General features: G+C 41.6%; 2 protein-coding genes across 2 annotated transcripts; both read right to left on the bottom strand.

Moving 5' to 3' along the window:
• Positions 1-1,436: 1,436 nt before the first annotated feature.
• LOC137282228 (oxalate:formate antiporter-like) lies at positions 1,437-8,956 on the bottom strand. The gene is made up of 10 exons (XM_067813964.1): positions 8,787-8,956; positions 8,110-8,236; positions 7,702-7,841; positions 7,401-7,515; positions 7,018-7,232; positions 6,372-6,486; positions 5,373-5,495; positions 4,181-4,390; positions 2,786-2,885; positions 1,437-2,044 (listed from the first exon to the last, which is right to left on the bottom strand). The coding sequence occupies exons 1-10, from the start codon at positions 8,954-8,956 to the stop codon at positions 1,989-1,991; spliced, it is 1,371 nt and encodes a 456-aa protein (XP_067670065.1). The 3' UTR covers positions 1,437-1,988.
• Positions 8,957-14,379: 5,423 nt separating this feature from the next.
• On the bottom strand, positions 14,380-23,924 carry LOC137282108 (uncharacterized MFS-type transporter YhjX-like). Its single transcript, XM_067813838.1, has 12 exons — positions 23,703-23,924; positions 21,753-21,942; positions 21,029-21,155; positions 20,656-20,795; positions 20,156-20,276; positions 19,885-19,995; positions 19,397-19,506; positions 18,714-18,828; positions 17,755-17,877; positions 16,976-17,185; positions 16,199-16,298; positions 14,380-15,394 (listed from the first exon to the last, which is right to left on the bottom strand). Exons 1-12 carry the CDS (start codon positions 23,785-23,787, stop codon positions 15,339-15,341), a joined length of 1,488 nt encoding a protein of 495 aa, XP_067669939.1. The 5' UTR covers positions 23,788-23,924; the 3' UTR covers positions 14,380-15,338.
• Between the last annotated feature and the right edge of the window lie 2,593 nt (positions 23,925-26,517).

Consider the following 26,517-nt stretch of genomic DNA (forward strand, 5'->3'; position numbering starts at 1 on the left):
ATAAATGCGTCTACTCTGCCGACAATGATTGGAAAGTAAAAACATCGCACCCTTCAAACTGTATTTAAAGCACAGACATGTACCCGATACACATCATTCATCACAATGTCTCACCACTGTGTTGTATGCGATAAGACTGTCCGAAGAAATCAACATGCTGTGTCTTGCGACCAGTGTGAGTTATGGACTCACAGAGTTTGTGGCACCGGTATATCTGTATCACGCTACCGTGAGATATGCGCAAACGAAGAAGATTTCCCCTTTGTATGTGTTCGGTGTGAAGGGAATTCCTTTGACAACATGCTGGACACCGTCAACTTCCATCTAAGTCTGGAATCAACTGCCGAGTCAAATCCCCCATTGTCACCCACCCCAACCTGGTCAGTTGACAGCAATCAGAGTGAGAGTGGAGGTAATTATCGTGTTTGTTTAATGATTGTATCTAACAATTCTGAAGTGTTTTATTTGAATTTCTTGTAATCCTGCGTTTGAACATTCACAAAAGTTATGTTTAAATGTTGAAATGAATGTATTAGCTAAAAGAATCATTTTGTTTCTTTTAGTTTCTTAAACCTTATTGATAGATTGGTCGTGTCAACGATAATTGTCAACGACTACGAAAATTCGTTTGTTTCATTACATCTCCGTCAATTTGGACTTGTGTTCTTACATCTACAGTATGTAAAGTCTGCAAGGTTAATTATTAAATATTTGATTAAGTGAAACTACATATTATGTGTTATGTAGTATGCACGTGGCAGTGCAGCTAGTTTCTCAAAAACTCAATCAAAGGATTAACCGACGATAACCACTATTAACATTAGCTTGTACGGTCAATCTGTCAAATTTCGGCATTTCAATTTTCTTTTTGTCAGTAGTAAAAGCGTGGGGCCTCACTAGTCCTTGATCAAACTGCCCCATACGTAAACAGTATTTACAGCAGTAACAGAAACAGTTTATTCAGAATTGTTATATTTTCATCAAACATAGTTAGTTCAAGCTCCAACTGAATATTTCGACACTGAAATGTATAATATCGATAAATGACACGTGACTTTTAAATAGCAAGAGAATGCACACAATAATCTTTTTATCTGCACATATAACTATTTCTGGTAGTACAGGTGATACAAGCAAATGATACAATCATATGTTAAGTCATGATGTCTCTGCAGAGATACCATGCACTTTATCCGAAGTGCATGCATAATACTGAAGGTCACGTTTGTAGTCTTGCATGCATATTGTTCTAGAACAACAGAAATAAACATAGTTTGACTGTAGCTCTGTCTTGTATATTCTTTGTTATGATAGACAGTTTTTCATTCTTTCGATTCTCCAATAGATATCGCGCAGGCACAAAGAAAACATGTCGAAAATATAGTCCATGGTATGCAGGAATTTATTTCTCAAAGAAACAACTGATCCATATTTCGAAGGTTCAACAGTTTTATTTCCCTTTACATTTTCTGACTGCTGCGTAAATTCACAGAACGATCATCGTGAGCAGTATGCATACACACAACAAAAATATGCACTTTCGTATATCTCAGTATCTATGTTTTTCTCGCAACGTTTTTTTTCTCTCTTTTTAATCAGGTCATAGTCCAGACTCACACTCACTGGTCTGTCACAGTTGTGTATTCAGGATTGTAGATGTTTATATTTAGTCATTAATATCATTAGGGTTTTTTTTGCTGAACGAAGCTGACACGACCTGATATAACTGAAAACTCATTATACACACTGGTATTAGAAGAATTCCTGCCAACACAATACACATGGCCTGTTTGACCAGCTGGTTTCTGGTTTATTGTAAGAAAAGCTGGCAGAAGTGGCGGCCTCGATGATTGAATCTGTGTCCATCAAAGTAGCCAAGAGAAGCATATACTGTCAGTCCTTTCCTGTTAAAGGAATTTTGACGACACACTGGTGTGACGTATGTGGAACGTATACGAGGCTACAGTGGTCTGTGTTGGTGATATCCTTCATACACGCTCTCCCCTCACGGTTTCCACCTTGAAGATCACTGTAAGGAGAAAACCTGTAAAGAAAGAGTGAGTAAGCTGGATTAAGACGGCTGATTATCCAAAAGGAGAGATCTGAACTGGTTCATGAGTGCTACGAGTTTGATACAGCTCGATAAAACAGCTCGTGAATGCAATGCCAGGGATACATTTTGTTTTCGTGCGATGTTAGATGTAGCGAGCTAACAGTTTGGGGTTCCCATCCGAGAGACTTTTCTTTCACGTGATGGCACAAGTACACAGAGAGCAACACGACATAACTGTGCCAGGATTTGTCTTTGACTCCAGGTTTCTTCGCGGATATGATCATCCTTGGATCTGAGCACCCCGAGAGTTCAAGGGTATTGAACTTTTCATTTTGTGTGTCACCCCTACGTTTGCGCTCTCATGCCTTCTCTTCCCACAGAGGTTACTCCTGCCTAATCTCCCTAAGTTACTCCTGCCTAATCTCCCAAAGTTACTCCTGCCTTATCTTCCTAAGTTACTCCTGCCTTATTTTCATAAGTTTCTTCCTGCCTCATCTTCCTAAGTTACTCCTGCCTTATATTCCTAAGTTACGTAGCAAGGTATGACAGGAGTAACTTCTGTGAGAACAGAAAGGCAGTGACGATGCAACACCCCAAACATATCAGTAAATTAAAACATTAATTTACCAGTCAGTCCAATCGATAACATATATTTCAGCTATGGAGTCTCTCTGATACAGAACTACAGCACGTAGTAATCAGTACGGAGGGACACGGCTATACCGTACTTACTGACAAAGGAGCACACCGCCATCAGGCCGAACATCCCAAACCAGCCGATCAGAGTCTTCAGTTGAGAAGCCAAGATGGCGCCAACTGGTGCCGATATGGCCTACAACAAGATAGTACTTTCAGATCAGGTTCGTTTGCAGTGTATAACCTGTTGAGTTCAATAGCTGACATATTATGGCAGTTTGTAAAGTCTTTGTCATATCAAAAATATTTTATGTATAGATTGTTCAGTATAGAGGCTTGTACCCAAATGGACAATATTCATTTCATTGAAATTCTTTTGTGACGTCACATTTATGTAACACGTTATCAGTGTTGACCAAGTCACGTGTCGAAACAGAATTCAACATAGGTTTTACAATTTTGTTATCGCGGCGCCTGTCGATATTCCACCCATATCTGACCCGTGAAGGTCCCGGGGTAGAATAGGCCTTCAGAAACCCATGCTTGTCATAAAAGGCGACTATGCTTGTCGTAAGAGGCGACTATTGGAATCAAGTGGTCAGGCTCGTTGACAAATGTCATCGGTTCCCAGTGGCGCAGATCGATGTTCAAGCTGTTGACCACTGGATTGTCTGGTACATACCGCCGCATATATCTGGAATGTTGCCGAGTGCGGCATAAAACTAAACTCACTCACTAAATTAAATTGAAATTTGTGTCATTGTGCTTTCGTATATATGTAACCATATGTTTGCAAACTAAGGAAAACAAGCAAATGAAAATATTTTCATCCATGAGCGAGATTAGTAGAATTAAGATCAGGATGATTTCATTTTTTGGGTCACAATACTTATAAACATACTTTCATTCATTTACAACCTCCAAAACACAAAACAACTATATCCCAATTCGTAGTTCCCAATTGCGCAGATCGATGCTCATGTTGTTGTTCACTGGATTGTCTGGTCCAGCATATACATGTAGCTGGAATATTGGTGAGTGCGGCTTAAAACTAAACTCATCCACTCCACCCATATCTAGAAATGATGAATGTCAACCATTCTCAGTATATGTTGGAATTCAGTTAGGACCGATATTTTCTTTAAAGAATACTTGACCACATGACTCGAAACGTTTCATAAGTACACCGTACAGATGCTCATTAATAAGTCGACCTGGGTGTCGATGGTTATTGTGAGCTGACGTGCTTTCTGTAGTAAATGTTAACTCATTGTTTGCCACTCGAGTATTGGAGAACCCTGCAGCGACTAACAGTCATTATGACGTCACTGAAAACGGAGTCTCTGGATAACGTACAGTCGGTGCTTTTGATCTTTTAGTGAAGGGTCTGGGAATTGCCAGTGTCTTCTGTTCTAGATATTCATTCATATGTTCGTGTATTTGTTTATAAAGCCGCAGTTGATGGGGTAGATTGTGTGAAAATGAAATTACCTGCGATGTAAACACAAAGCCGTAATTGATGGGGTAGTGTGTTTGGCCAAAGACTGCAGTGCCGGCGAGGGAGAAGAGGGCAAAGTTTCCCGCCAGTGTCCCGAACATCACGCACACGTAGATGAAGTATACGGCCATCCCGCCGAGGCTGGTGGCGTGGAACGTGATGAGGACGCCTGTGCTGATGCTGCATAGGCACGCCATGGCCGTCTGTAGGTGAAACAGATGTTTTTCTTGTCTTCAGTGTGTGTGACACGTAATACAAGTCATCTCCTTAATACCGGTGAAATACAATATACACCATGTGAATACACATGCGCTTGAGTGAGTGAGTTTAGTTTTACGCCACACTCAGCAATATTCCAGCTATATGGCGGCGGTCCTTTGCGTCTGGACCACACCATCCAGTGATGAACAGCATGGACATCGATCTGTGATACTGAGAACCGATGATACATGCACGTGAAACAAAAATGTGCGTCACGTATTGAATACATGGGAGCACACTGTACGTCTTGTCTTCAATGCAGGTAAAACACAATGTGTTAATCTCCTGATTACATTTGAAGTAAATATTAATAATGATGGCCTTTTTAACGCACTCATGCTCGGCCTTAACACATTATTACCAAGCTGCCTGTGACGCGCTAGAAAGTTATCAGTGACATGATTTGTCCCACCAGGTACCCACTTTCTGCTGGGTAAACTGACGCAAACTTTGAACAAACTCGCTTGCCTAAAGTAAGGCCATATGAGTCACATGTGCTATGTTGTGGGACAGGGCAAAGAAACTCTCAGATATCAAGCTGCCAAACACGGTCACCCATCCGAGCACTGCCCGCTCTCAACGTTGCATAATCTCAACTGATTTGTGACCAGAGCTCACAAGACCATAAGACCATATGTATGAACACGTATATAATAATATGCGCCACGCCCTGAATACCGGAGAAGCACAATGTATTTGTCACAAAAATTCCACAACGAACAAAACGTTCCAATCCACAAAGTACAGTTGGCATGCATAACCTAAAGTGCCACTCTGTTTAAAGTGACTCGCAGTTACTTTCCCTAGCATTCTGCCATTTACGTCGGTGGTATCCACGACGGAAAAGCAATAATTTCCGACATAACGGGGAGACACAGGTTCCATAGTTGTTCGTTTATATAATAAGATACAGAATGCACTTACATTGTAGGAAAAACGATCTCCAATGAACCCCCAAAACAGCCTCCCTAGACAATTAAACAAGGCAGCAAAGGCACCGGTGACAGCCAGAAACATGTCGTCCTTGATGAAGGTCTGACCGTAGTCCTGCAGTAAGAGATGTCCATGGAGTGTAGGGGCGGTTGACAAGGAATTTCAACCTGGACATTCATAACATGCAGGTATCCACTCCCTGTGGACGATTTAACTTTGTGTTGTTGTTACATCGGCTTCATATATAGCTTCTTTTGTAAAGGTGAGTGAGTGAGTTAGTTTAATTTTATAGTCACAATGGCAACATTTCAGCCAAATCTTGACTTGAAAGTTAAAAATTGATTCATAACAGACGGCCATGTCAAGGAAGACCAGAAGACCAGTAAAATAACCAGATTATCACAGGCAGTGAAGTAAAACTAGCATGTAAGAAATCGACAAATGTTTATGGACAATACAAAATGAAAACGGGCAGATCACCGACAGCCGGAAGTCACCATACTAAGGACCATGTTGACTTACGGTACCTTGGCTACTTACATTGACCCTATCTGGGCTTACACCATCCCTTCATCACTTGCAGTTCAGACACAGTTAGCCATACATTAAAAACACATATTCTACGATTATTAAAAAATGAAAGTTTAATTTTACTTACAATGTTTTGGTACTCATGTACCCTCTCAGGATAACAATAATCTTTTGTATAGGATTGATGGTTAATATAGGACGTAATAACAATGCTTGATTTACTTTGTAAACATTATGTTGGTGGACGGCTGTCATGTATCGTAAATTCCCTCCCTGAGGCAGAAAACAACAACCAGAACATGTTCAGCTGCTGGAACGCCTGCTTCTACTATGACGTGACACGATGGTGTAGTTAGGTAACGCAGGTAAATGCTGAGTAGTTGGCACATATTAGTTCCTGTATATTGTAGAGACATATCCCCCCAAAATGCAACAAATATTAAAACGGAGAATTGTCACCTTGTACAAAGTTAAGACAAATACAACTCCTTGACCGTTCAGCAGGAAGCACGTCCAGAGGATGTAGAAATGCCTTGAACGTAACACCTGGCCTGGGGTCAAGTCCGCAGATGACCTGTAGCAGAACAAGAAAGCAAGACGTAGCATTCAAGGTGGGCACATTCTCTTCCAGGGGATACTCCTGTCATATCTTCCAACGTTAGTAAAGGAATTGCTCAATATTCTATCATCTTTTTTCTGTCCTCATAGACATACCTACGTCTCGAATACATCAATAAGTCGAATTTATTATTTGGTCCCCAGCGAATCGACACATCGGGTTTTGACTGTATATGCAACAAATATATGCAAACTGTAAACTGTGTATCACATGCATGGTTGCATGCTATGGTTAAATGTTGGGGTATTACAGATTGGGACATGTACAGACTGCATATTCCTACGAATGGACACCTAGTCCAACATATCGGAGTATTACAGAGACACAGGAAACGCCTGTAAAATCAGTTCAGGTTTGTCCTTTAAAGATCCCTTTAAAGAGGCTATAAGCCAAATGATTAGGAATACATGATTTAAAGTATCACCAACGTCAAAGAGAACAGTACTTGTATTACGTAGACACCCGTGATGTAGCTATTTTACCTACTCATTAACATCGTTGATGCATTCATCCGCCCCGCTGTCTGCTGCGGGACGGGCGTTAGAGACTACACCGGCGTTAGCTTTGATCTCCGCGTATATGGAGGGGTGTGTAGTAGAGACAAGACTGGTCTCATCATTCACCACCCTGTTTGCAGTGGGGCTGGTCTCTGGGTCATGTCTGGCTCTGGCCCGAGGGTCAGGGGAATTATCTGATGAATCCTGCAACATAGCGAATTTACTTTTTACATATGGCGTCATCAGATGATTATTCGTGACAAATTGTTATTGTTTGTTTCAACTGGTTGAATGGCAAGATACACAGAAGCATTCACACATGAATGAAGGCGCACAAGTACGCGCACATAGACGCAAGTATAACTTTGATACCTGTGGAGGTTCGGTCATCAGCAAGACACCCACCAACTGCATGACAGCGTACAGTCCCCCAGTCAGAACAAACACCCAGGGCACCCTCTCCAACACTTTCGGTTGGGTGAAGTATCTGACGATGAGAACACAATCGATTATCATAATCGACCATTTTGTTCCCATGTATGTAGTGCAGGTAATGGTACACTTCCATGTGTATCAGGATACATCGTTAATGTAATAGTGACTTTAACTTAGTTACACATGGTTCGCATAAAATGAGTAGCGAGGGCTAATGGACTTGCCCATGTTCACACACTTTTCGTTATTGACTGTCAGGTCGGCGGACAGGTTACTAGGGTTGATGAAAGCCGTCTGGACCAGATTGAAGATGAAACCTCCTCCTCCGAACCCCGCCACCACCAGACCACCAGCAAGACCCTTCCGTTCTGGTAACCACTGGCAACACAATAGCAAGGGAAGCGTCATATTACGGCCATTTTGTTGTGATGTTGTTAAACATCTGAATACCAGTCACAACACGCACTTATAGCATCATTTGTCCTTGTCAGTCTTGTACAATTCTACACTATCAACTAAATCATCAAACATGACCACCCCATTCAGTAAGTTGTCTCATATATTAAACACAGTGTGCAAGGGGAACATCTTTAACCAGGAATCTTAGGGAGCAAGTCATGTTCACGTATAGGCGGTTGGGATGTACCTTCATTGCGCACGACATGGGCAGTGAGTAGGCAACACCTACACCAAGACCACACACGACGCCATACGTCACGACGACACCCAGGAATGAATGCTTGACAGTGAAGAAAGTCAGCATGACGCCAGCACTGAAACCAAACGAAACCATCCAATAGCATCTATATCAATATGTCACAGGACTCAGTGTGGCAACAACGTTAGACCAGCAGTTTCACACAACCAGGGTGAACATTAATTTTACATTTACAATTTAATGCACCAGCGCCGGTTTGTTTATTCAGTTTGCAGCTGCTCAAAGTGTAATCAGGAATAAAATTATGCACTAACATTCACGCACATTGTACAGTTCTTGGTAACGTCGGATCTAGTGATATATGGTGATTCAACGCTATATACCAACGTCCTGCCTCTCATCATAAAAGAAACCGCGGCCTTTGCTAATATCCAGCGCTTTCTGATCCACCTGAACATCGCCCATTTAAAGCCAGCCTTAGCACCAAAGAAACGTCATCCAAATAGATCTTAAGACATGCTCCTCATGTTCGTGTGTTAGTGTTCTAAGCATACGAACTTTTGTCTTTAAATGTAAATTGGCATACTATGTCCAGTTCAGGTCTAAATCTACTAGCGTACAGTGGCAGTCTGCACTGTAAACTCGTGGTCGCTCAGTGTTCTCACCTCATCGTCCAGGAACCAAGCAGGACTGTAGGCCGGAGTCCGAGACGTCTGTAGATGAAGCCCCCGAGGAACATAGACAGGCCATGACCTATCAGGGTACACGCGTAGATCCACACACTGTCACTGTACGTCAAGTCTGCACGTGTGCTATGACGTAAGTATGACGTCATATAGGGTGACAGGTTACCTGCATGGATTAGATGCACTTTATCGTTCACCTATTCGGAGTGAAAACACAAAATACACATTGTATTTGACAAACTACGCATGACAAAACAACTGCCAGTAATCATTTAAAATCTCCATTGCACGTTTCGCGCTCTACAACGAGCGTATATATTTTTTCATTTAAAAATCGTTACACAGTCGTCAAAGACGCTAGAGTTTGCTTTGCAGCGTTTCCTCCTGTGGATACACCAGAAACTGATGGTTGTTCCATAAAATTTCAATTCGGCCTGAAAACGTGTTATTCAGCAAACTTCCTGGTGAATGTGAGTTTCACCAAGTAGGTGACCGTCTGGAACCTCCGCAACTTCTGTCGTGTTATAACTGGAAAACTATTCTGATTCACCACGTCTAGCCTTGTGATTAGACCAGGTTTTCAAGAAGTGGTTAGCGTATCCTATTCATTGTCACAAGTAAAAAAACACATGCACAGGCAAATCATTCTTGTTACCAGAAACGGACACTGGATTCGTTTCTGTTTGCTTTGAGTCCAGGAAGGTGTGATGGATTGCCGGTTTCATCGAATTAACCTTAACCATAACCTTTCTTAAATGCCTAAAGCGCAATTGCGTTTTCGCTTAAGTTAGCAAGTGCAAATTAAACCATGGCCACACTCACTGATTTCAATAAAGTTGCAATATTTCGGCCATATTGTGACAACAAAAGGTCATAAATTATGATAAATCATAGATTATTTTTACAAAAAAAACTGTCATCGAACGACTTTGCAGCTACTAGATACCACATTTATTATTAAAACTAGTAGGAGAAATTGTCTTTAAAATGTACAAATCTATTGCGATTGAAAACTGTGTATGAATGAATATTCTTTTAATGATGTGGACAATAAGTCCCTTCATTCCAATGAAAGGCAGGATTGCAATTCACATCCATGCCACCTATGACGATCATTCGGAGTGCGTTCGTACACTAAGTAATACTTTAGTGATAAAACATTTCCTCTCCATGGTAAAAATAAACCCCATGACTCAAGGATACGAAGATTGTGAGAGTCATCCAGCAAACAGTTGAATTATCTTGGTTGTTGAAGCCAACAACCTCCGATAAAATACACAGCACGTTCACCTATATTTATAAGCTGCCGGCACATTCTTCGAGTATTCATTTCTGTTTACCCAACATATTCCACACACAAACTGAAATGTGAATCCTGGTTTGAAATGCATTTATTCTCTACGTCAATCAGACCAGGACCGTATAGTCATACTGATGTCTGTTTGGCGCTTGGTTATAGATCGTTTGCAAACTGAGTTACTGTGAAGTGATCCCGTTCATAAAATGATAATTATTCATTATAAGCTACTTGAAACAACGTTATGAAAACAAGGTGCCAATTGACATACTATTTTATCATGTGCCACGTTGATATCCATGTTCATTTGTTATGGACGTTTCGCAAAAGACTACAATATCTGAATTTAGAGGTTTTAAATGATTACATTGGAAGCAACAGGTAATTAATAAGTGAGTGAGTGAGTTTAGCTTTTCGCCCACCCAGCAATATTCCAGCTATATGATCACGGTTTGTAAATAATCGAGTCTGGACCAGACAATTCAATGATCAACAACATGAGCATCGATCTCCGCAACTGGAAACCGATGACATGTGTCAAGCAGGTCAGCGGGCCTGACCACCCGATCCCGTTGATCGCCTCTTAAGACAAGCATAGTCGCCTAGTATGGCAAACATGGATTGCTGAAAGCCTATTCTATCCCGCATCTTCACGGGCGAGATAAGGGTGGAATATCCACAGCATCGTGATAACACAATCGTAAAACTCTGATTGGATGGTGAAACAGAGACGTGGTATGGCCTATGTTGAAATTTGTGTCGACACGTGATTTGTGATCGTTTGTGCACACTGTTTCCAGTGAGCTCAGTTGCGTTAACATTATTTTTGTCCAAATATTATGTATACCTGGATACTTAACAAATGCAAGTGTACCTCCAGGCACTATTTGCATATGGTTGGAATGTTCGAGACCTCCTATTCTTTATGCGATAACCATTCAGTTGAGTACACTTTATTTATATCTGTCAATACGACAATTCATACTTGTACCATTCTAACAGTTAGTGTAAGCAAAAATCTAAATACTGTTCATTTCTAATAGTTTGTGGGATTGTCCTTCTCAACTTTTTTTCATTTCTTACAGATCATACGTCTCAGTAGTGTTCATTGCTAACATTTGTGGGATCGTCCATCTCTGTATTAATCATTTCTAACAGTTTGTATGATCATCCATTTCAGTTTTGTTAATTTCTGGCATGTTGGTGTGCCCATACATGTAAGTACTGTTCATATTGTGGAAGTCGCGGTGGCTGAGTGGGTTAGACTACTGACTTTGTGTTCTGGTGATTAGGTGCCTGACTCTGAGGGTGCGGTTTCGAATCCAGGATGCAACGCAACACCAAAACGTGCCAGAATGTGTACTCTACTGAGAAAGTGTAATCCCAAGTACTGATCATTTCTTCTGGTTAGAACTGGAAACTGTCCAGTTCCTACTGATTAAAACAAAACCTTAATGTTGTACTATTCAGTATGATGATATATGTCAATACTGTTCAACACTCAACTTCCCGTTCAGGTCGAGTAATATTCCAACAACATCAATCTTTGGGTTTATATTTCACAACTTTTGAAGTACATTCGAGCATGATCTATTTATCAGGATTAAGGTGAGAAGGTGTTTGATCAGGGTTACAACATTCAAGGAGTCAGTGCAGCTTGCAAGAGGTTTACTGGCATTAAAGTGGAGGAAGGTTCCCCGCTGAATGATGCATCGGTGACAGATATGATGTCCGATGCAGTTCCTTGTGTTGCCCTGTATCATAGTTTGCCGTATTATTTCAGGTATACACGTCGGTAAGTCTAGCATGTGTTCACGAAGGGTTCCACTGAAGGGGTAGGATAGGCTCACCTATCCACGAACACTCGGTATCGTCACTGTCTCATAGAAACATATGCTCTGCCATCGTATCGCATGTTGAAAATCACTGAGTTGTCTGGTTCAGATTTGATTACAAACAACACCAAACAGATGTATCTGCTCATGTAGTCACAGTTCCGCAATCGACTCTGCTTTTGATAGAGATTTCTTATGAATGTGTAAAGAGTTTTGTCGCTTCCTCTTAAGTTCTGTTCATTTCTTACAGTTGGTGTGTCCATCAATCTAAATGCTGTTAGTTTCTAACAGTAACCATGCATTTGAATTCCTTTATTTAAAGCGTTTAGCATTACACTTAGTAATGTTTACAACTTCAAAGATGATCAAAGCAATAGTGAAGTGATGTAATAGTGAAACGTGATAAAGAACATACCAAATGTGTAGACTGTACCAAGTGTCAGATGAACCAGCACGCCCCCCACAGTCACTGAACAGGCACGGCCGGACCACATGATGTCCCCCCAACAATGAACAGCAGATCTTGGAGAAGCATTGCAACAGATGGCAGTTTAATGTATGCATCAATGAATGTGAAACTGATCTAGTCCGCCATGATGACATGACCTGTAGTCGTCATCCATGATCGGAGTTTGACATCTGATTTTCTAAAACTTTCATAAGTATTTTCAGTTGAACAATGATGACAATTATTCATTGCTAGACAACATCCTTTATAACGTGAAGGCGACTTTTCGACTTAGATTCTTTTGTCGATATCATGCAGGTAATAACGACACTAGAATCTATGTCGAAACATCGCCTTCACAGATTGAAACAAGTTGCATGTCCATGATAATTGTCACCATTCTTCATCAACTCAGCTTCTAAACTGCCTATCGAAGAAGTGTTTCAATTGCTTTCCACTGCTTTCTGAGTTGTATGATAACAATGAACATACTGGAGGCAACTGGTATTGACGCATGACTGTAGACGATATGACAGCCATAAATCTTGAAGGATGGGGCATTTTGAAAGTGATGCTTGTAAGTGTTGATACCGCCACTACTTTTACTTTTATTCAATAGGTGCTGCATAATCTTGGCACTTCTCTTCCAACGCCTGGCCATGTTCATCTAACGTAGTCGGTGACAGACGACGTTCACGCAAACACCTTCAATCATACCTGAGATTAGTTCAGGTGAGAACAGTTGTGTGGTAATATAGGGACATGTCTGGAGGGGAACACTGGGGACCAGTACCGTTTACACGAAGCGTTGTTTTGAAATATCATAACTTTACTTTCATCGAGTACACCACTAACATTTGTTAGTAATATAAAAATTCACAGGGGCTGGGACTTGGGACTTTGAATGTAGAACCAACTAGTGCCTGAAGCAACAGTTGTACTGTTGTAACTTGATGTATATTTGCAGTAACATGAATTGCCGATGGAGATATATTCATAAAACCTGGTTTTCGACATGAATCGTGGTGTACGTGTCGTTTTTTGTCATCACGTACCTTCTTACTAAAACAACATCATTGTTGACTTTTTACTTCTAAAATTAATATTTCATTATTACGATTTTTTTGCTCAATGTGAAGGAACGACCTGACATGTGACACGTTTGTCACCACTGCCGACAATACCGATCAGGCCAAGCTGTGGCTGTGTAGTCACATATCTGGAACATCTCCTGTTATATATCCCGAGTGTTGGATGTGATGCAAGAACCCATGTCCGACTGCACATTGTGGAAAACAAAGTTAACAACATAAGTACCGCTCCGCGGCCCTAAGCTGTGAAGTTTGTGTCAGTTGAATTACAGTGTTAAAAGCTCAGAAATATATCGCTGAAGGAGCTGTACATTAGTTCACCGTTTGTTCACCGCATGTTGAAGTTTTTGTCAGCATGGTGCTAAAACTTATGTATATTAACACCCGAGAATGAGTACCATTTTCAATAAGTACCTTGGAACAGTGAATGATATTTTTAGTAATGTCTATCGATTGTAGTTTCAAACGAAATCAACCAGCTAGCTCGTATATGACTGTAGTTTTGATCCATCGCTTGCGTATCTGGTCTGTTTCCTTCCACAATAGCTCTACTGGCGTACCGCCATATGTCAAGCAATAGACATGCCGCCTGCATGAAGCAGCGTCTTTACCCTGGCGGTGAAGCCAGGTGTCACGATGAAATAGGGTGATCCATTCCTATATAAATGGACTTCAAATGTTGTGGGTGTCTTTTGTTCAAGGAGACATTGAAGGATTAAAGTTTTGGTGTTATTAAATTTGATTATCTATGTGAACATCATTCACTCCTACAACAGTTTGTAAACGGTACATGTGTGAACGGATAATGTATGCTATACTGGCTTAACAAAGAATGCTACGACGTTGTTGATCTCCAAATTGAAATGGACCTTCTACCGAAAACAAAGCATGTTCTGTTCAGTAATTTGGGTATCTATGTTTATTTAGCTTGTGAATTTGTTATTATTTTTCTTTCAACAAATCCATGACGAATTATTCTTTGAGCTCTGTTATGGCTTCCAGAGATCCATTCATAAAACTGTCACAGCTACTCCATCACGACAAACAGAATCTGTTTCACAGGATATTTATGGCTGGTTATTCTTTTCACTGACGTTCTGAATGTAAACAGTTTGTCAACTGATAATGAAACATAATAAGATAAGATGAGGGTCGCTCCGTACTTACCCTGCTGGTACGATGGAAGCTGTTTTGTAGAGACAGTATATTCTCTTTAATAAATCTTATAGAATAACATTACTGAAAATTCATCTCAGTCAAAAAGCATTGTATAAATATTTCACTCAACAAACAACAAATATTGTTGAACTCGACGCAATACTCCTGCGTTCCTCTTATCAGAGAAAAACCTCATTGTTAATAGAAGACATCTAGACGTGTCATATACACTTTCTTCTGATTCGGGACTAGCAGAAAACTATTATTTGTTATAGAACTGTTTGACGGAGTCCAGGGAATGTGTGTCTTGGAATCATAATCTACAGGTTCTACATTACAACGTCAATGGGACTATTTGTATGTGCTGTATTCAGCATTCTCTACAGACATGTCATACAACACGTGACTCCTCTCTGACAACATCAAGGACTGTTTCTACATATATCACATATGACGATTCCTCTGTAAGTGACAACAGAGTCAGCTTTAATAATCTCACAAATCATCAAATAATGCCGTAGTCAGTGCAGCATATCACACATCTCGATTTATCAAACGGATCATATTGTCTATCTTAGTACCAATGTGTCCAGTCAGGTGCCACAAGACGGACTGACCACAGGCTAAGGACATTTCCAAGGGTAGGAGAAGATATCTTTCAAACTAGTAACATCAATCAACGTTTCATCGTCGAGAAGGTGATTATTTCTGTTGGCCTTTACTGTTCTTGGCGTTGAATGTTGAGATGAGAAGCAAACCTGTAAAATGTAAATACAAGTACAAAGTCATAAGATTTTATACAATAGTTATCAGAAGCTAGTCATAGTGCGAGGTGAAGGCGTCATACGCTGGTAACATTGCTCTATGAAGATGATAACTGGCGGTGTAACATAACAGTGTCGTTATTGCATTATATGCACTGATTTTATATAGATTCACAAGAGGCTCGTAACAACATGATACCTAGTCTGGGACTGTTGGGGAATCGGGTGGCAAGGTGAACATTATAAGTTATCACATCGTGTCGAGGGAAATACGAGGTTTTATCAGTCCCATGTAAGGTTGTATTCCCCTCGCCTCCGGCTCGTAAGGTTGTATTCCCCTCGCCTCCGGCTCGTAAGGTTGTATTCCCCTCGCCTCCGGCCCGTAAGGTTGTATTCCCCTCGCCTCCGGCCCGTAAGGTTGTATTCCCCTCGCCTCCGGCTCGTAAGGTTGTATTCAACATCATTGTAATACAACCTTATACAACCCTTATCTAGCTGAATGTTTTCACTAAATTAAAACAAAACAACACGCATCGAATCGACTTGCTGCCATGTTGACACCAGCTGATCGTTTGACCTCAATGCACCGCACGTTACTAAAGGCTTGTCGATGCACGCATTTCTCACTTCTCGCGTCGTCACCGAGGCGTAGCGTGGAGATATGACTTTCGCAGCGGGAGTATACGACTTTTATACGCCCGCTGGCGGATCGTGATGGATGTACATGGTATTTTATCAGAGTCACATGGACCAATCAAAACTCGACATTCTTACATGAGGCTAGATAATCTCACTTACTCAAGAACGAAAATCCTGCAATCATGCTGAACATTCCAAACCAGCCAATTTGTGTCTTTAGCTGAGATGCCAGGACAGCTCCCAGTGGTGCTGTGATGGTCTGCAGTGTAATGGAATCTAGTTCACAGGAAGACAAATGCATTACACACACACACACACACACACACACACACACACACACACACACACACACACACACACACACACATAAAAATATGGCAAACAAGCTACTGCAAAGGTTGCGGAGCTCAACCATGGTCAGAATGTATCTGTTAACTAACTGCTCTTGGTCTCATGACCACAATTTATCGTCTTCCGTGTCACAATTGTAGCAAACGAGGTTCAGTAAGTTACAAAGAAGACAGATTGTTCTGTGGCATTACACAGCAACGATCCAGCTCTATCACAAAGGACGACCCGTGAAGGTCTCGGGGTAGAATAGGCCTTCAGCAACCCATGCTTGCCATAAAAGGTGACTAGGCTTGTCGTAAGAGGCGACTAACGGGATCGGGTGGTCAGACTAGCTGACGTGGTTGACACATGTCATCGGTTCCCCATTGCGCAGATCGATGCTCATGTTGTTGATCACTGGATTGTCTGGCCCAGACTCGATTATTTACAGACCGTCGCCATATAGCTGGAATATTGCTAAGTGCGACGTAAAACTAAACTCACTCACTCACTATCACAAAGGACTGACTAAATCTATTACACCTTAGAAATAACATAGTGACACATGCTGTTTAAATTGCCCATATCATTGACATTTCGTCTCACCTGAGATGTGAACATGAGACCATAGTTGATGGGATAGTGCTTCTCCCCGAACGATCTGGCCGCAGCGACTGAGAAGAGCGCAAAGTTCCCCGATAGGGTGCCGAACAGTAGACACACATAGATGAAGTACAGGGGCTCCTTCCCCAGACGGGTGGCGTTGAATGTGATCATCAGACAAGAGAATGACGTGCACAAACACATCATGGCTGTCTGGGGAATATATATCCAACATTGACCGCAGGGGCGTATCTCGTTTAGAAACAGCGCTAGAAAGACATATAGGTGTACAGCCCCAACCATATTACCATTTAAAATGAAGGGGATGTCACTATGAAACCATCCTCTCCTCATTCAAAGTTAGATTTCACCACGCAAAATACTCGTTTTGCGCAACTATTCATCGACAACAGCTGCTTTCAGCAATTTCAAGCCAAAGTCATCGATCATCCATGACAGTGAAAACTCATCTTGAAATTCGTTTAGTAATTTCAGCCACGTTGACAGTACCTATGTAAGGCTGGATTCGATCGGCAGAGGCATTCCAGGTTCAGAAACGTATTGTATAACTACATATCATTTCCCCGACAGTAAGCAGGCATTTGTACCGAATCGCTGGCACTCATTCATACACACCTGTTGGCCATACGTGACCTAGACATTCAAGTATTCTGTGCACGGCGTTTCACAACAATAGTAACCTTTCCAAATGCAAGAACGCCCATGCGCAGTGGACTGATACATACAATGTGAGGTCGCTCATCCAACTATTCCAAACCAACCTTGAAAGAATACCGGTCAGCAATGAACCCCCAGAACATCCGTCCCGAGAAGTTGAAGACAGCCGCGAAGGCTCCAGACACTGCGAGGAACACGTCATTTTGGATGAATGTTTGTCCGTAATCCTGAAAAGAACAGAATCAGATACTTGATTAAAACGCACTTGGTACTTCAAAATCGTCGTCTGATCTTATATATACTGTGATTCTAAAACGGACCATCCAGCAATCACTTATCCGCAATGAATGTGAATGTGTTGATCCTTGTCCACTCAATTGTACTGATATTGTGCTTCGCATCTACCAGCATTCGTACAGCTAATTTCAACACTGGCATCTAAAGTTGCTGAAATGTTTCAGATACATCCAAGCATGCTCAATGTTTTCCTACAGCGCCTGACGACAGTAACTCGCAAATTGTATGACTGGGTCCAAAGCCGAGGTATGGTGGATGTAAGGATAGTCTGTGTCACAGACCATGAACCACAGTGTTTTGCCAGAGCCCTAAATGAAACGCGTCTATATTTCCGCATGTTCTGAATCTCTGGTCGCCTTCGGAACCCTTTTCAATTTAAATGGTTTTATTTGTTACTATCAAAACCATATATATTCATAGAACAAGTGTTGGCCCAATGTAAAGGGAACTTTTCCTAATGTGACCCATCAGTGACGAAACTCAGATGCAGTTACCCCGTGTCAACGTAGGAATGTTCTTTTTTTTGTCGCTTTTATTCAGACACTACCTTGGTGTAGTGTATATATGTTTCAAACATGGAAACGTCGTGTATTTCTTGAACGGGCCACTGTGTACCGATCTGACGGAGGCTGGTGGACTGCTTGACAAACACATCTAAGAGAAAAAGTTGGAATCCGTCCCCAAAACCCACAACAGGGAAGAGTTAACTCCCCCAATTGATGAACAACATCTTTATGAATTTGCTGTCCATCAGGCGCCAGGTTACCTTGTAGAGTCCCGCCAAGAAAACCACGCCCTGACCATTCAGAAGGAAACACATCCACAGGGTGTAGAATGACCGAGTCTTCAAGACCTGCAGGGGAGTCAAACTTTCCTCGTCACTGCCAACAAAGTATGTTTAACTTCGTTAATCACAGTTGATAGTTAGGCGTACCTGACAGTCAGTTGGCAGATCAGTTTACGTCGGGGGTGAATGTTGCGAATGCAGTTGTCCTGCAGACGTGAGGTCTCGTGCGGAGGATCAGTTCGCGGCGTCCTCAGCGTCGATATTGTGTTCATGTATGCATTTGAAAGCCACGCAACGTTATTCTACACAATGAACGTAGCCCCTGAATAATTGCTTTAGCATCACCTGAACTGTATTTACAGGTGAAACAAAACTGTGTTTATGACCACATTCTTGTGAATGCTAGAACATACTTAGTTGCTTTCCATGTTCATGGCCTCCGCCAGTGAGTGTGGCACTGCCAACAATCATACACACATCCAGACTGTGTGCCGTGATTTGTCATATTCGTGCAACCAGTGAAACAATGCTAACAGACGGAAGGGGAAAGATAAATGCTAAATTAGTGATATTAAGCTTCATATTAAGCATATATAATATATATGGCTAGTTGGACACATCTGTATGTGTGATCTTTGAAGAGGGAAATGTGGAATGGCTACCCATGTTCTTGTTTGAGGTCAACAACCGTGACGTTTCCATCATCATTGTTGATGCTGTTGGCTGTGGGGTCTTTCCCTTTGGAGAGCCCAGGCTCCGATATCGTCACTTCCTAGGACACGCACATCAGGCAAATCAGACATGGGCTGCACAGTGTGTACACATGCGAGGAATCAAACCTCGCTTTTCTGTGTGACAATGGAAAGCTTTAAAGACGGAGAAGCTCTGACTGCTAAGGACACTAAATGGTGAGAAAATCCTGGAAACCGGGTTCCACATATCGTTTCCGTAAATTATGAGAAGCTGCTATAAACCACCTACAACATACCTCAGTCACACTTTTAATAGGGAAAAGAAGACTGCAGTCTGCAGCTGATGACAATGACCTGTATATACGATGATGTTAATGGCTGTACTGACGATGGACATACCTACTTGGAATGACGGGTATTGATGAATATGATGATGTATAACCCCCTGGCCTACCTACTTCTTTGTTATTCACGGACGTGACGTCTGTGTCACCACTGTTGCCGTTGCTGGATGTGATTTCGCTCATGACGACGTTGTCGAGTCCAGATTCAGATACAACCTTGACCTCCTACAATACGTATAGGAATAAACAGATAATGACTGTTATAAGCAATACAGAAAGAGCACACGCAGTTATATCAGCAAATGTACTGCAGTGCATTCGTAACGTGACTTTGGAGGACAATAAGAGCATTGTGAGCATTATGATGGCGTGAGCCATTTCCTACCTCCTGTGTCGGGGGGTCAGCGATGAGTAGGACGCCCACTAGCTGCATGGTGGCGTACATCCCCCCTGTTAGGACGAACACCCAGGGTACTCTCTGTAGTAGCTCCGGCTGACTGAAGAAGCTGAACACAAGAGAGAACCACAAGGGCATTGATCTACGGCACCCCAGACTTGTCGTAAAACTTATCTTTGTAACTAGCCAGACTCGGCTTTTCAGTTCCGATGCTAATGATGTAAATCAGTTGACAGCCTGAAAGTATTTGCGACTCAAGTCATCCTGGTATGGTTAACATTTCATGTCCTCTTAGTTTGATTTTTGCAAACATACTTGTTATCTATGAGATGTTACATACTCGCACATCCATGAGATTGCAACACAGGAAACGTTTACGACGCCAGCCTCAAATGACATCACTACTCTTTCTCCCAACTCAATTGTATCTCTGTTTATTCTGCGAGAAACTGCAAAGGTGGGAGGATGTTGGTGGATGAAACACTCACTTTTCGCCGTTGACGGTGACATCCGGTGACAGATTGTCTGGGTTGATGAAGGCTGTCTGGATCAGGTTAAAGATGAATGCTCCTCCTCCAAACCCTGCAACCACCACACCCCCAGCCAGACCCTTCCGCTCTTGCATCCACTGACAATCATTGAGGGGCACACCTTAGTGACCGAGTTTGGTCTAATACCGAGCAGTGATTTAGTGATTTAAAATTCTGAACCAAACCTAATAATTCACAGAGTCATTGTGTGGGGAAAAAAATACAAGCAATATGGGCGAAATTGGAATCGAAGGAAAACATACTTTCTGGAGTGCCTTCGAAATGCAAATTATGGCGGTGTATTACTGAGTGATTTGGTTCAAACTTTCACCTTCATGGCACATCCCACTGGTAGTGAATAGGCGATTCCACATCCAAGTCCGTTCATGACGCCGTACGTGAATATGATGGCTATAAAGGAATGTTGCACCGCAAAGTACGTCAGGATGACGCCAGCACTGAAAGAATATTGCAAATAGTTTGTTTTTAAGTTGACTAAGTAAGCCAAGGCCACATTTTACGTTATATCTCACATAGATAATGGATATTCTGGCAGGTCAAGGACAAAAATACTGTAAAAAAATGAAAGTTAAGGGTTATATGAAATTGTAAATGGCGGTACACATACGAAACGGGGTTCACTTATTTATCCACGCCATGCTGCAAACCAGTACCCAAAACCTGACGAGCGAACGTTATAATCAATGAATTACACCACATCGCCTTCATAAAGTTAATTATAAACAACGTATGAACAGAGACATTCTGTTGACTCTCAAAGAAAACATCACCATTAGATATTCAATACCTTACAGTTAACAAAGTGTGTGGATGTATAGACATGAAGAGAAAACAAGTTCTTTCGATTTTGTTTCTCCAACGACCACCTATAAGTTTTATCTTATCTTAAAGTATTTTTGACGAAGGAGGTCTGTCCCTCTCATCTCCATACCTAATCTCAAGACCATACATGTGTGTGTCTGTTTATGAATGTCATGGTGGTCCTATGAGACGGAGAGTCCAATGTGTGAGAATCAGATATTTTAAACGTCTACCTCATGAACCATGACCCCAGCAGGACGGTGAGTTTCAAGCCTAGGGTACGACTGATGATTCCTCCGATAAAGATGGCTGCGCCCTGTCCCATGAGGCAACAGGCGTAGATCCACACACTGTCCCCGTAGCCGTAGTCGACGTCGGATGTGTTGTTACGCATGTACGACGTCAAGTAGGGAGTTAAGTTACCTTAAAATCGGAAGTGTTTATTATGATCTGATTGCAACAAACGTATAGAAATTTAAAATGATAATTGACACATATGACACATATGAGTATATCAAAAACAAAAAGGGAAATATAATTTATAAAACTTTCTTTTTAACCCCTGGACTCAGTACACTAACCATGAATAGCAATAATGGAAAGTATGGCTACAATGACTGCGCCACTGGTCTGGTTCCGTCACAGGCCTCAAATAATGACTGTGTCTGACGACATTATTACATGGTGTAGTCATCAGATAACAGATAACATCTGAACGCCTCGTCCCATCCAAGCCGTACAAGTATTGAAAAGAAACACAACAACATATAAATTATCGGCTTCGGAATACTTCGCAGTTCCTCGAGGGGTGTTTTGCGTCAGTTCCTGCTAACTATGAAGACCAAAATATCCAGCAGCTGTTCGACGAAATCCCTACAGGGCCCTTTGTAATCACGGGAATGTTTGGATGGCTTTGTTCTGCACATAGATGATGGTAACTGTGAAGTCTACAAGTGTCAGTCATGGACATGAGACGACTGCAAGGGATGGCCATGAAAATAAGACAAGACGTCTGCTTCCAGTACTTCCTGTTGACCATTAGGTGTAATTAAATCCACGTTGTGGTCATATGAAACACAACCCTACACCATCACTGATCCATCGCCACAGGGTTCAGTTGCACGGATCATGTATGCTTCGTCACGACGTCTGCATACAACGGGCGTCGATAGCAACTGTCATCAAACCAAAACAGCTAGCTTTGGTAGCTTAGCTTTGAAGACCTTAATGCCTACTGTGAGGCACGAATGTCTATTCGGATATCAGCCGTTAGACTCCTTCTGATGGGCAGTCAGACTCAGCTCCTGATGCAGTTCTTCAGCAAGAATCATGCATGGCACTGTGTCTTTCTGGTCTTTCGTCATCACGGTCGTCAATCTTCTTCGAACCTCCGGGTTTTGGACGATCCTATACTGTACGACACTTTGCTAGTAAGTGCTTGGTTAATATAATATTCAAGATGGAACCGACTTTTGAAGTCGACAAGCCTGCGTCAAGCATGCCATCAACTTGACACCTTACATTTTCTAAATATGTTTTTGTCTTTTTGAATGAATATTTGCTTCTGTCGTCTGTGAAATCAGTTCAGAAGACTGTAGTTTACAATGTGCAACTAGCATATGTATACCCCGATGTACTTGACCCCTTTGCATCACGTGAAAATTATGTCAGCTGCTTTCACGACTTGTGTGTAAGACACGTGTTTTTCCATAAAAGCTCTAGAATCCAGGCTCTGCTAACGTAATGCTTATGTGTATGCAATAGAGGTAAACAATACCTAGGTGGTACGTTTCTAACATACACGATAAGTACATAGGTTATCATGGTCTGCCGGTAACACAGGTTCATGTACTTGCATATCTCCATTGCCAAGGAGGTCGTCGTTTGGGAAAGTACAGTCGTCAACCCACCCTTGCAATATTTTAAGTGGGTCACATGCGTATTTGACTCCACCTCACAATAAAATGTATTAAATAATAAACGAACAGGATAAGGTTTACCACTGACAGAGAATGCGCGATGGTGATTTAGTAAAGTATAGTTGTATAACAGTCACTATCTACTGTATAAAATAAGATATCTAATATGTAGAGGCACATCACGAAAGAGATTGTGTAGGAATCATCATGTAGGTGATATGACCTATAAAAGTAGTACAGACCAAAGAAGCTTGCGCAGCTCACCGAAGGAATACACGGTGCCCAGAGTGAGATGAACCATCAGACCTCCCAGCACCACCAGGTATTTCTTCCATCGTCCACAGGCCATTGTTCCGTGTCGATCAAAGACAAGCGTAAGTCGATGTAATCGCAGCAGCCTTCCAGGGACCGTGTGAATGGGATTACAACTTGCTGGTGAGATAAATTAGAGTGTTGAATGTGATTGTGAATAGCAATGGCCGATTTATTTGTGTGGGAAGACATCCGGTAAAGAGGTCTTTATTATCGAAAAGTAGTTCCACAATTGGTGAGCTTTTTGCACAATTATAAGGGTACAGCATACCTGTCATACTTACTGACTGTTCTCTAGGAATACCAGATGTTTAAGCTACAGCCCCTAGAAATACACGGTGCCCAGAGTGCGATGAACCATCAGACCTCCCAGCACCACCAGGTATTTCTTCCATCGTCCACAGGCCATTGTTCCGTGTCGATCAAAGACAAGCGTAAGTCGATGTAATCGCAGCAGCCTTCCCGGGATTACAACTTGCTGGTGACAAAGGCAACGGCGTTTATGATGTGTTGGCTTTACTGTTTTTTACATTTTTTTATTTCTTTAATTTTTTGTCAGTTTAGAATTCTAATACATACTCTGAGCCAGTGTTTGCAAAAACTTTAATTTGACGGTTGGCGATCGGGGCCTTCTGCCGCTTGCAACCCTTAAAATCAACAAGCTCTGAACGAAATCTCCATTTTGTTAAAGTCAAACCAATAAAACCAAAATGAAGTAAACTGCATGAAATCTTACACTGTATCTACACAGTCAAGCAGACTAAGGCGCAGAGGGTAGTAGTTTATCAGACTGGTGCTGCTGCCACTGACGAATCATGAATCATGGACGGTTCTCGAGCGTCAACAAAAAAAAAAAAATATGTGGAAAAAGGTTCTGGTTGAAAACAAATGCAATATAATGGCGCTCTGCCTCTGTGGCGGTGCTTATTTCCAACGCTTCTTCCAGCTGGCAAGAATATTGACAGTCCCCCTACCAGTCCAGTGTCGTTGTAGTGTAATGTCTTTAAAACCCTTGCATTTAGCACGTGTTCCACACCGCCTTTGAGGCAAAAGACAACTGATGTACTCAAGACAAGATATGAAACAGACTTGAAGAATGGAAGATCTATGAGTGAACTATTGCTAGTCAATGATGACACCAGAATACGATATACATAATATGATGGAGTCGTTCCTGTATATCCTGCTTAACACAGCCGGCGAACTGGTATAAAAAGGTCTCACCACTACTGTTAGTAAATATCTTATAAAAGATAAATAGCTTAACACTCACAGAGATTTACATTAGTCGCTGAACGTCAGAAAACTACAGAGTTTTCCTACCACTGGCTAAAACGCCACTATTCCAGTTTGACCTACAAATTCAAACTCGGTAACATCGCTTGAGTTCACCTCTATTCCCAGGACAAAGGCGTGGAAACACTCAATACAACGGCACCTACTAGGACCTGTAGGATAACGGATGCCTGGTGATGCCAAAGATTCAGCTTGGAATCTACTATTAGAAGGAACATGTGTTGATAATGATTACAAAAACACTACACAAATACCAACCCTCGAAAAGTAAGAACAATGTAAGTTCGATTTCGTAAAGCCAGGCGTTTGTTCAAGTGACATGATAACGGAGTAGAGCAGAAACATTTTGATTTTGTTGGAACCTGTCCAGTATTCAGCTGAACACAAACTTGAGTACGAAACATACATAATGACAACTGGAAACTGATTTCCGGCGTTTTCCAGCCTGCGTCTAGACTGTCGGACGCTTTACACACAGCAGGAGCTTGTTCATACACAATGATTAAGATCAAGCAAATAACAAGTGTATCACTAGCAAAATAAATTTGATTGGCAGACACAACTGCCTGCAGATGTTAATCGATCTTTCATTGAGCTGCCAATATCGGGAATAACACCGTGACCATTTTGGTGGTTCTATTGGATATGGCACGTCCTGGAGACTCTCTGGCGCCATACTTTACAAACAAAGGAGTTCATTGATTGCAGGCTATCATCACATAGCATCGTATGACGTTGTAGGAGACATATTAGTAACATTTTTGTTTCATGGTTCTTTTTTGTTGCGGAGATGCATTCAAGATGTGTATCAACAAGTGACGTATTAAAGTAAACCAAGTTCTTTTTTTCTACTTGCATGAATGCATTACATGTATATACTGGAATTATGTATTCATATATGAAGACATGACGTTATATATGACACATATGTCAACACTACTGTCATTTGCCATTCATTAGGCCCAGCTGTCGCGGTTCGGGAGATGTAGCGTGCAGCAACAGCTGGTGCGGTCGTAGTCGGATCTCAGGAACATCTCCTGTTATATGTTCCGTGTGTGATGTGAGTCTATGTCCGATTGCACATTGTGGTGAAGAAAAACGAAGTTCATGACACAAGGAACAATAAACGCACGTCACTATTCCTGTGGAGATCATTCCACAAAAAAAATTCTGTAGTGAAAAAAAAAACTGTAGTGGAAAGATCAGAAAGATTATAATTCCTTTTGAATGTTAAAATTGTTGTTGAGAGCTTTCACTACACGATGGCTATGTCGAAAGTCTTTGCCAAAACCGTCAGGAATTAAAACGTCTTGTACATTATCACTATAAAATCAGTGGAAGAGAATGAACATATTATGTTTGAAATATATATCGATTATAGTTTCACGCGAAATTGGTAGATGTGTTTATGTTAATCTACCGCGGCCGTTAAAATATGTCGTGCTGTATATGGGATCAAAGAGGAGCCAAA

Source organism: Haliotis asinina, chromosome 4, assembly GCF_037392515.1.
Source record: "Haliotis asinina isolate JCU_RB_2024 chromosome 4, JCU_Hal_asi_v2, whole genome shotgun sequence".
In the NCBI taxonomy this organism is placed as follows: Eukaryota; Metazoa; Mollusca; class Gastropoda; order Lepetellida; family Haliotidae; genus Haliotis; species Haliotis asinina.

What these genes read in the sequence shown, in the direction of transcription:
- LOC137282228 (XM_067813964.1), bottom strand. Translation starts at nt 8,956, where the DNA reads ATGACGTCATACTTACGTCATAGCACACGTGCAGACTTGACGTACAGT. An exon ending in TGATGACCGAACCTCCACAG is followed by an intron (nt 7,233 to 7,400) that starts GTATCAAAGTTA and finishes GCTATGTTGCAG; the next exon opens with GATTCATCAGATAATTCCCC. An exon ending in GCTTTGTGTTTACATCGCAG is followed by an intron (nt 2,886 to 4,180) that starts GTAATTTCATTT and finishes ATCTTGTTGTAG; the next exon opens with GCCATATCGGCACCAGTTGG.
- LOC137282108 (XM_067813838.1), bottom strand. Translation starts at nt 23,787, where the DNA reads ATGGCCTGTGGACGATGGAAGAAATACCTGGTGGTGCTGGGAGGTCTG. An exon ending in CGTCCGTGAATAACAAAGAA is followed by an intron (nt 19,507 to 19,884) that starts GTAGGTAGGCCA and finishes TGCGTGTCCTAG; the next exon opens with GAAGTGACGATATCGGAGCC. An exon ending in GTCTCATGTTCACATCTCAG is followed by an intron (nt 16,299 to 16,975) that starts GTGAGACGAAAT and finishes ATTACACTGCAG; the next exon opens with ACCATCACAGCACCACTGGG.